At 42.0% G+C, this 11566-nt stretch overlaps 1 protein-coding gene across 1 annotated transcript; it reads right to left on the bottom strand.

Annotated features, from left to right (window-relative positions):
* Positions 1–207: 207 nt before the first annotated feature.
* On the bottom strand, positions 208–9588 carry LOC137323372 (secreted phosphoprotein 24-like). Its single transcript, XM_067986860.1, has 6 exons — positions 9448–9588; positions 9179–9300; positions 6714–6836; positions 2927–3061; positions 1459–1509; positions 208–565 (listed from the first exon to the last, which is right to left on the bottom strand). Exons 1-6 carry the CDS (start codon positions 9500–9502, stop codon positions 407–409), a joined length of 645 nt encoding a protein of 214 aa, XP_067842961.1. The 5' UTR covers positions 9503–9588; the 3' UTR covers positions 208–406.
* Between the last annotated feature and the right edge of the window lie 1978 nt (positions 9589–11566).

The following is an 11566-nucleotide window of genomic DNA, read 5'->3' as shown; positions in this document are numbered from 1 at the left end:
TCTTCCAGACCGCAAACCTTAAAAAAATCCAGCAAGTTTCTCTTCATCTTATTGCAGGTTGCACAAGACGCTTGCTGCATTTCATGTACTGGAATTGGTTTTCTTCTGAAAATTCTTTTGAAGGCAATGGTCAAAGTCTGCAGCATAAATCTCACCATTTTAGAGCAATCACAGATTGCTGAGGTATCACAAAACAGAGACAAGACATTCTGTACAAAATTAGCTTGATTTATTGCCATGCTTTCAATTTGTTGAACAAACGAGAAGAGAGGGTACAGCTACAAATCACACAGTGCTCCAGTAATTAGTTAAAGATGCAGTAAAGAATGCTTTAGTTTCCAACGCTTGCATTTAAAACAAGTCGTGTATGTATGGACTTATGTGCTCTGTGAACTCTGAAGACCATTTATTCCACCACAGTGGCCGGATTCTGTTTACGGCTTGGATTCTTCCTGGAGGATAATCCTCGGCTCAAATGCTTATCGTGGGCATCTGTCTTCTTTGGAGCAAAATCATTAACGTGGCGCTGATCAAATTGCTTGTTATTCTGGTAATCCCAGTCAATCTAACACAGAGTGAAGAGAATTTAACTTCCAAACTCTTATCGTTTACTGATCCTGTCATTGTAAGGATTGACAAGCCACAGATAATGGGAGGAAGGGTGGGGCAGAAGACCTCTGACACTGACCCTACCACAGTTCACAGGGTTGCGGGAGCTCCTTTATTTGGAATGACCTGCGTCCGTACCATTAGGGGCACATCGGGAATGTCTCTTCACCGAAGGGACCACAACTTATTGCGTAATAGTGGCCATCCAAGGGGAGCAGAGCTCCCCCCACCCCTCCCCAACCAAGAAAGAACAGTCAAGTGTCCCAGTGGCCAAAAAAAAGATGTACCACTTTCTCTTCGGGTGGTCCAGGTCATGATCTGGTGGGGTGGGGCCCAATTCTGCCGTCTGGTAGCAGGGTGGAGTAAAAATTAGTCTCTGGCGGCAGCGTAAAAACAGGCGATATCGCATCTGCTGCCCATTATACGCCCCGTCCGACATTTGGTTCTATTGAAGTCAATGGGACTGAATATCGGGGGGGGGGGGGGGGAGGGGGAGGGGTGGGGGGGAGAGGGGTTGGGGGGTGGGGAACGCATCACAGATGGCCAATGCAACATCGCCCGAGACAAATTTCTACCCCAGTATGTCTGGTCTCACCAAATGCACTCCATGGATCTTACACCAGGTCCCACTGAGTGCCAGGGTCAAGGGAGTCTTTGGAGTCGGCACCCCCCTTCCTGGCCCCTCTCGCCCTGCTGGCCTGGCAAAAGCAGACGGAGGTTCCGTCCCATGACAGCTCATGGAAATCCCGATGTAAGATCGAACCTACGGCAGGAGTGCACTAGAAGGGCCATGGGTTTTTAATCCTCATGTCTCGATTGTATTGATTTCAAGTGGTGATTAATACTCACTGATGAATAGCGCCCATTCTGGAATTGTGGTCGCCTCCTTCGGTACCACACCTATAATAAAAATATTAATGTTACTACAAATAGCCCCCAAATCAAAACTGCAGAAAATATGTTGGGAAGAGAGAGATTCGTCAAGACAGATTTGAACTAAGTGAGATTTAAATTTAAATAAGGTTTTGAGACAGAAGACAGAAGATGAATATAAGTCCCTAACACAGCACAGGTCTGCCTCAAAGTCCTGAGCAGTTATTAATTAATTAATAATACAATTCCATTTTGCTTACCTATATTTATTCAGTTGATTTTATTTATTTCGTTGATCTGAACTCAGAGGTGACTTGTGTCGATGATGAGAGCCAAGTCCCCCTTGGGGATAACTTGTATTTTTCCCCATCTCCTCAAACTTCCATGCTTAAGACAATTTACAGCATATGCAGTGAGGATTCCCTCTGTGCTTTAGATGTAGTAAATTTTTATAAATTTGCTACATGCACAGAGGTAATCTTCCTCCGTGATTGGGATTGAGAAATAGAGGTATTTTTCAAACATTGTGACTGGTCAAATGGACTCTATCAGTCCTGTACAGTCCTACATTACTATATTCCCATGACTAAGTCTCTTTGATGCGGTAGCTCTTAACATAGGTAACAATGCACAACACAGCAGCAAGCTCCACATAAATCAGCAATTAGGGATGGGCAATAAATGCTGGCCTTGCCAGTGATGCCCACATCCCATGAACAAATAAAAAAAAGCACTAATTAGCGCTAAACTGGAAAATCACTCAGCAAGGCCCCAAAACAGTTGTGGGAAATGGAAATGTCACACTGGTGCAGCAATGGGAGTTCTTCTGAGGCTGGGATGAAGCCATGTTGTTGGGGCAGGATGCGAGAAACTTTACTCTTTCTCTAGTCCATGGTATACTTGACCTGGACGACTTTGATCATTATAGGATGACAAAATTGGAGCGATATTTCATTCCTTCGCACTTCTCTAATAAGACGTTTTCTGCCTGTGTTAATGAATGAATGTAGAGTTCTTCCTGGCTTTCAAATTGGTCCATGGCAACCACACACGATAATTTGTCATGTGGTTAGCAGGGACCAATCAGATCTGGGAATCAAGTTCCAGAAGTCTTTACATTTTCACTAAATCACTAAATAATTCTAACCATTTAAAAGTTGTAGTTGAAAATTTAACTAAGTAAATTGAAATAACGATAAACATTTAAAATTCAAGGTTTAACTAAAATTTGAAGTATGTTGAAACCTTGGGCTTTCTCAAGCCTTGGGCAATTGGGCAAGTCTGGGATCCAATGTTTGAGGAGGCCCAGTCAGAGGAGTCATCTGCTGAGGCCTGTTCAATTCCAAAAAAAGATTTTTTTTCAGGTTGTCCTCAAGAAATACCACGGGACGTCAACTGATATTCAAAATAGACTTGAAGCATGCAAGTAAAAGGGTGGGATTACCTCTTCACTACTTTCGTAGGAGGCTGATTCACTGCTGCTGCTCACAATTCTGTCTCTGCTGTCCAAGCACCGTAGAGCGACATCTACAACCACACCGGAAGAATAGCTAACACTGCTGAGGCACGAAGTCATTTTCTGTAGAAATAAAATAAGAATCGGTTCATTTGACCCACTTGTCAATGGGGATGGGTTAGCCAACTTGGCTTCAGCTTAAGTCCTTTCAAGCTGCATGATCTTGCAATGAATTACTATTGAAATCAATAAAAAGAGTTTCCCAAAGAGTTAGCTCCAGCAAATAAAACCAATATAAATGCACCCGGTTTTGGAAATATTCAAAAACTGGGGTATTTGGTGAGTGCTTGTTTTTTGTTAAAGAAATCAATCACACAAAGGACAGTGGAAATCTGGAAATCTGGAACTCGCTCCCCCCAAACGGCTGTGGAAAACTGAGATCGATAGGTTTTTATCAGGTAAGGGTATCAAGGGATATGGATCAAAGGCAGGTAAATGGAGTTGAGGTTCAGATTAACCATGATCGAATTGAATGGCGGACAGGCTCGGGGGCTGAATGGCCTATTCTTGTTCCTATGTTCATAAGTTAAAATGAAGAAAAAACTACTTGTCTCCCCCTCCCCCCCACAACCACCCCCCACCCCTGCCATTTCATAGATGTTAGAAACTAGATTACTTTTTTAAATAAGTTGAATTTTGAAAGCAAATAAAACTTATCTGAGGAAAATAGATAAGAAGGGAGGAGGATAGGAGAGTGAGGGGAAGAGCAAAACAGATTGAGGGTGAGGGCTCTGGCCTCTTATCATCCACCCTTGTGAGGAGTGAGTGAGAGTGGGAGAAAGTGGATGCAGGACTAAGGGTGAAAGTGGAGCAAGGGGGGAGGGAAAGATATAGGAGTGGATTGGGTTATTCAAAGAACATAGGAACATAGGAACAGGAGTAGGCCATTCAGCCCCTCGTGCCTGCTCCGCCATTTGATAAGATCACGGCTGATCTGTGATCTAACTCCATATACCTGCCTTTGACCCATATCCCTTAATACCTTTGGTTGCCAAAAAGCTATCGATCTCAGATTTAAATTTAGCAATTGAGTTAGTATCAATTGCTGTTTGCGGAAGAGAGTTCCAAACTTCTACCACCCTTTGTGTATCGAAATGTTTTCTAATCTCGCTCCTGAAAGGTCTGGCTCTAATTTTTAGACTGTGCCCCTTACTCCTAGAATCCCCAACCAGCGGAATTAATTGTAGCAGTAAAGCACGAGGTAGTAGCGATATTGGATAGGATAAAAATAGATAAAGAGGAGGTACTTAAAAGATTGGCAGTACTCAAAGGTCCGGATGGGATGCATCCTAGGTTACTGAGGGAAGTAAGGGTGGAAATTGCGGTGGCTCTGGCCACAATCTACCAATCCTCCTTAGGAGGACTGGAGGATTGCTAATGTTACACCCCTGTTATAAAACGGGAGAGGGATAAACCCGGCAATTACAGACCAGTCAGCCTAACGTTGGTGGTGGGGAAAATTTAAGAGACAATAGTCCAGGTCAAAATTAATTGTGTTTGATTAACTTAATTGAGTCCTTTGATAAAGTAACAGAGAGGATTGATGAGGATAGTATATTTGATGTTGTGTATATGGCCTTTCAAAAGGGATTTGATAAAGTACCACATAATAGACTTGTAAGCAAAATTAAAGGGCATTGGATTAGAGGGACAGTGGCAGTGTGGATACAAAACTGGCTCGGGGACAGAAAGCAGACAGTAATGGTGAACAGTTGTTTTTCAGACTGGAGGGAAATGTACAGTGGTGTTCCCCAGGGAACACCACTGTACATTTAGGACCACTGCTCTTTTTAATTTATATTAATGACCTGGACTTGGGTAGAATTTCAAAGTTTGCAGATGATTCAAAACTCAGAAATGTAGTAAATAATGTGGAGGACAGTAACAAACTTCAGGAGGACATAGACAGACTGGTGAAATGGGCTTTAACGCAGTGAAGTGATGCATTTTGGAAGGAAGAATGAGGAGAAGCAACATAAACTAAATGGTACAATTTTAAAGAGGATGCAGGAACAGAGAGACCCGAGGGTGCACATACACAAATCCTTGAAGGTGACAGGACAAGTTGAGAAGGCTGTTAAAAAAAGCTCATGGGATCCTGGGCTTTATTAATAGAGGCATAGAGTACAAAAGCAAGGAAGTTATGCTAAATCTTTATAAAACACTGTTTAGGCCTCAGCTGGAGTATTGTGTTCAATTTTGGGCGCCACATTTTAGGAAGGATGCCAAAGCCTTAGAAAGGGTGCAGAAGAGATTCACTAGAATGGTACCAGAAATAAGGGACTTCAGTTATGTGGAGAGACTGGAGATGCTGGGGTTGTTCTCCTTAGAGCAGAGAAGTTTAAGGGGAGATTTGATAGAGGTGTTCAAAATCATGAATGGTATTGACAGAGTAAATAAGGAGAAATTGTTTCCAGCGGCGGGAGGGTCGATAACCAAAGGACACAGACTTATTAAGGTGATCGGCAAAAGAGCCAGAGGTGACATGAGGAAACTTTTTTTTATGCAGCGAGTTGTAATAATCTGGAATGCACTGCCTGAAAGGGTGGTGGAAGCAAATTTAATAGTAACTTTCAAAAGGGAATTGGATAAATACTTGAAGAGAAAAAAATTACAGGGCTATGGGGAGAGAGCATGGGAATGGGACTAATTGGATAGCTCTTTCAAAGAGCCAGCACAGGCACGATGGACTGAGTGGCCCCCTCCTGTGCTGTAGCTACTATGATACTACGATACTACAATACTACAGCACAGGTGGCAGCTGCCCTCTGGTACCTCATTCAAATGGTCATTCTTCACATGTGAGTCAGGACAGTCAGTGTTGGCTGCCTTTCTGACCATGGGCCCAAATCTATCCTCACTCACCAATCACACTAGTGCACTTCTTCTGGCAGAGGGCATTGAACAGTAATCAGAAACGGGAACCCTGGCAGATTTTAACTCTCCCCATCCTGTGGACACTGAGGACAATTGTGGTGCCTTCGCTGGTGCCCTGGCGGAGATCAGCAAATTTATCACAGAGCATAGAGCAAAGCAGAAACCCTGGACGTCACATCTGAGCTCAATATTGTCCTCACAAGATGATCAGCTTCCACTGACAATCACTTATTGTTAACACTTACTTTTGACTAATTGATAATATATTCTATTGATAGTAATGACTCATTGAAATGTTTACCTTTAACTAACTCATTGATACTACTTTAAATTGAGCATACTTAATGTTAAGCACTTATCCATAGAGTTGCCTTTTGCTTTAAGATAACTTTCTCAAGATAAGGTCTTAAAAAAGCAGCAACAAAAAGCAAAGCTTGACTCTCGCCAAACCTCTCTAATATCTTTCAGCATGCTCCTGCAAGCCCTTATTCAGTCCGCCTTTCTCATCAAATTAAGTCACTGGGATAATTTTACCTTTGGGCGATATTGAATTAGCTGCCCATTGTACACCACACCCGATTTTCCTTTTCATTGAAGTCATGCGGAAAAAACAAATTAAACACATTCCAAACGTTATAAGCTCCTGCTTAACTCATGGATTTTGCTCCGAACTGTTGTGAATTAAAAGGTGTGCAAACAGTTGTTATTTCTTGTGTTCAGTACCATTTGAGAACTGAGACAAACGAGGAATGGAACCTGCAGCCTCCTCCCACTCTGTCGGGCTATGTGTAACATGCACTACACAAGAAATCTAAAAAAACATACAATCAATACTCACAGCTGAAGGGTCATTGTTCAGCTCACAGTTTTCACTCTCAAATCCACCGTTTTTGGGGCACAGAGTTTCCCTCGCATTAAATCTTAAGTCCACCGAGAAGTCGCTTTGTCCTGTAGGAGTAATCTGAGAAACAAATCATGTGAGCTTATCTGTGGGATTTTTAAAAATAAATCACCAGCTTGATTAAAATGTAAAGGAAATCCTGAAGCTTTCAGACCACAAACTCTCAGTCACTCCAGCAACATTTATTTTACAACATATAAAGGGCTAATCTTGCAAGGCTCCTCTGCTGTTGTGGATTATCATTAGTGGTGAGCTTGTCTGGAGATTTGGGGCTATAGTGTTATAATAACAACTTGCATCTATATTGCGCCTTTAAAGTAGCAAAAGGTCCCAAGGCGCTTCACAGGAGCATTATCAGACAAAATTTGACACTGAATCACATAACGAGATATTAGAACAGGTGACCAAAAGCTTGGTCAAAGAGGTAGGTTTTAAGAAGCGTCCTAAAGGAGGAGAGAGGTAGAGAGGCAGTGAGGTCTAGGGAAGGAATTTCAGAGCTTAGGGCTTAGACAGCTGAAGGCACGGCCATCAATGGTGGAGTGATTAAGATCAGGGACGCACAAGAGGCAAGAATTGGAGGAGCACAGAGATTTCGGAGAGTTGTAAGGCTGGAGGAGGTTACAGAGATAGGGAGGGGTGAGGTCGTGGAGATATTTGAACACGAGGATGACAATTTTAAATTCGACGCATTGCTGGACCGGAAGCCAATGTAGACCAGCGAGCACAGGGCTGATGGGTGAACGGGACTTGGTGCATAATGTCTATCTTTCACCTGCACTCATGCCTAGCAAGGCTCTGTACCAGCAGCAAAGTCTCACAACAATATCCCTATACAGTGTAAACCAGGGACATTTGAGGCCTGATTCCTTTTCACATGTTGACTTGCCAGGCTTGAAAAGTATCTAGGAATCCATTTATGGTCTGCACAATTGTGAGCCATTGACTGAGCTGAGACTCAGTGCTGTTCACTCTCCTGTTCTGACTGACCAGCCAACGAAGACTAAGGGATGCTCTGAGGAGAATGGGAAGCTAAAGAGCCCAACTAATTATTTAATATTATTTAATAGGACTTTTCTTTCTGGGGGGGAGAGTGCCTGGCCCTCACCTGGCACTCTGTACTGCAGCATCCTGGAGAGTAGAGCTCCAGAAAGATATTGGTTGGGATTGTGGCCCTCAGTTAAAGTCAGCCACTAATACTGACACAGCCTGCTCTCTTTTATAAAATTAGCTTATATCCTTAGGACTGAAAGTAAGGATCACCTTTCAAATTTCAGCACACTAGCCTGGATTGTTTGATAACTACCAGCATTCGAATAACACTGACTGGAAGATCCAGGTTACTACAAGATAACAGCAGTGACGTTCACTATGCTGCTGTGACACAAAGTCCCTTCTCTGATCATTTCAGTAATGTTCTAAAAAAAACACAAAGACAAATAACAAAGTAAAGGAAGGTGAAGTTAATTGTAGCTCCCTACAACCCATTGCTAAGTGGTCCTGATGGTGAGATTTCCTCTGACCTTCAAATGTATGCCTTAATATAGCAAAGTGCTAATTTATTCCAATGCAGTTTCTGCAGTAATAAGCACATTAATAGTATAGATATTCATCAGTAGAAAATATCCATGTCAGAAAAGAATGAAAGGAAGTTCAGTTCCGAACAGGAGAGATGGATGATTAAGAATTCAAAATAAACATAGTGAAAAAGGGAGAGAGACAAACAGGAAAAAAATACTGATTGAGGGATGCTGAGACAAAGAAAAAGAAAGTGTTAAAGACAGAGGGGTCAATTTTAACTTTGGTCTCAAAACAGGCAGTCGGTGGGCATAGTGTGCCCGCTGCTTGTACATTGTTGCTGCCATGAGGATTGAGCAAGTTTGAGAACTCCCTTGCATTGATCTGGTGAGTTGTGTACCCAACCGGATGCAGTGAATGACCCAATGCCGTTTTCAGACCACGAACACTCCATTTACCTCGGACAGCCACACTTAAAATCAACCCCAGAAAGATAAAAACAGGGACACGTGGACAAAGACAAGGACAGAGAAAGACAGGGAGGAACAGAAAGAGAGAGAGCAAAATATATGGAGAGAGTGGGGGAAATAAATTAAAAGTTCAGTTTCCAACAGGAGAGATAAAGGACAGACAGACATAAAGAGATACACAGAAAACCTAAGGGGAAGAGATAGAAAGAGAGAGATAGAGAGAAATAGCACGGAAAGGTAACAAAACTAGTAGGGACAGACAGAAATTGAGTGAGAGACAGTGACAGAAACAGAGAGAAAGACACAAATAGAGCGAGAGAGAGAGAAAGAGAAAAAAAAGACAGACTGAAAGAGAGCAGACCGAATAAAAAAAAGGGATACAGGAAATAAATTAGATAAAGATTATATAATACTTACATGCAGCAACTCATTACTGGTTGCAGCGAGCAGGTAATTACTGATTGTGTTGCTATTCAGCTGTATAACGGATTCTTTGAGGGCATCCTCAACTATTGGGGCGAAGTCAAATACTGGTACCCCTAGAAAATAAGGTGAGGAAGGAATGTGGTGACACCAATACATTTTGTTTCAGAGTAACCTGCCTGTCTTTTCCCAGTAGAAATGCAATCAACACTTACAAAACAATAGGTCCTTGTTTTACATTTTAAAATGACTTCAGAACATACCGGCACAGCATCGGAGAGCCTGAAAAGCAGCAAAAGCCAATAGAAGTGAATTCATCTTGTCCGAATGACAAACTTTGTTCCAAATCAACCGTGAATGATTCCTCTCTCTATTTCTCTCTCTCTCTCTCTCTCACTGTGCCTTTGTCCGTTGATTGCCTTTTATATGCTTCGATCTCTTCAAGTAATGACTCACAGTTTTACAACCAATGTTTCAAAAGCTTTCAAACCACAACATTTAAACAGGCTGAAATAATTTTTGCTGCCAACTTGATAATTGATGTGTATAACAACCCAACAGTTTTGGAAAAAATGTAGATACCTTATCCATCTGTTTATTGCGAATTAAAACATGCAGTGATCAGCCCACATTTAAAGGGTCAGATGCTAAGGGATTGCTTATTTTCTTTCTGTTTTTTTATTGTATTAAATCCTTTTATATTTGACAGTTATCAATTGCTGCTTGAAATTTATTTTGAAAAAGGAAGACATTGAAGGTAAGAACGTAAGTACACCCAATGTCACCCCATTGACATCCACTGTCAGATACATCATGGGTTATATGGTGACTAATGGTGCATTTACACTATAACCGTTGTGTTGGTGCAAATAATTTTCTCTTTGCACTGACACTACAGTTATTATAGTGCAAATGCAGCCTAAATGTGGAGTCAGGGTTCTGATCTGACACCAGAGTGAAGCAGAGTGAGACAAAGAAGCCTCAATTTGCTTCAGCCTACAGTCAAGCCGGGTCTTAATTCCACATTTACATGACAGTAGTAGTCTTTGGACTGCTTCGCACTAACGTTGAACATGTAGAGGTAAATCATCATCTCCACCACATAGGTGGTGAAGGTGAAAATTTACTCTGTAGTGTAAATAAACCTTAAAGCTCCCACTTCTCTGCCCCAAAAATGTACCTTAACCTGAACTTCAGAAGAGTACTTTTTGATGCACCCGTGTGAGATTTCCATTTTCTACACCACCTGTCCTTATGGCTTCTTAGGGTGGGCATTCTAAAGCTACTTCAATTATGTGTAGTTGAGTGCTGTAGACTTGTGCCCACATGGAATTAGGTTGAGACTATCCTAGACCTGTTTCATTTAGGATCTAAACACCCAACAGACACAGGGAACTTTCAGCACATCAGCCTGGTCTGGATCAGACCTTTGGCCCCAGAGGTGAACGGTCAACATGTATCAACCAATTACCTTTCTGTCAGAGTTCACTTGACTGATCAAGACTGTTAAACTGTGCTATTACTATAGTTCTTTGTATTACTATTTTCTGTTCTTAAGTACCCAGGATTGTGCACACATTGCTATCCAGGGTATTAAGGCAGGTTAACTGCCCCCTGACCTCCAACCCATACTGATGCAAAGCTGCCTGTTAGGAGTTCCATAAGATCAATTCCAGAGGGTGACTTCATCTTTTTCCCTCACTCCCCTGTGGGGAACAGCTTGCTCTCTTTGCCACTTCCCCATGTACAGGAAGGTGGCTGGTATTGGGAACAATGGTGTGGTGAGTCATGGGCACACAACTAACCTTGCCACTTCACAATGCATTGGTTCTCTTACATGCTGTGCAACCATACTGAACATGGGTTTGCCTTTCTCATAGACTCATAGAAATTTTGGTACAGAATGAGTCTGTCCATTCTGCCTGTGCCTCTCCACCCGAACTATTTACTCTTATCCATTTTCCTTTTCTTTTCCCCATACTCTTTAATACCTGTCTTCTTCAAGGGTTCATGTAATTCCCCTTTAAGTGTCATTATTAACTCAGCATCCACCTTGTGGTAAATCATTCCATATTCTAACAACCCTTTCCACAGGAAAGAAAGTCCTTCTAACTTCCCTTCTTAATGAACAGTTTCCCTGGATTACGCACTATAATGTCAACTTAATTGCCATTTAGTTGGCAAGATTGGGAGATTTTGTCATCAAACTAAAATCTAACCAATAAGCCAGGCATCAATATTGACTGGCAGATGGTTCCATTTACCCACTAAAGCCTGGGAAGCCACTAAACCACTCATCAGATTTTGTTAGTGGCAGATGTCACGTTTGCTGGATATGTGTGTTCACCAAATGTCCAAGACTATCCTTTATTTCATTAATCA

This window comes from Heptranchias perlo, chromosome 7 (genome assembly GCF_035084215.1).
Source record: "Heptranchias perlo isolate sHepPer1 chromosome 7, sHepPer1.hap1, whole genome shotgun sequence".
In the NCBI taxonomy this organism is placed as follows: domain Eukaryota; kingdom Metazoa; phylum Chordata; class Chondrichthyes; order Hexanchiformes; family Hexanchidae; genus Heptranchias; species Heptranchias perlo.
Note: the sequence above shows the minus strand (reverse complement) of the source record. Positions and strands in the feature narration are given on the sequence as shown.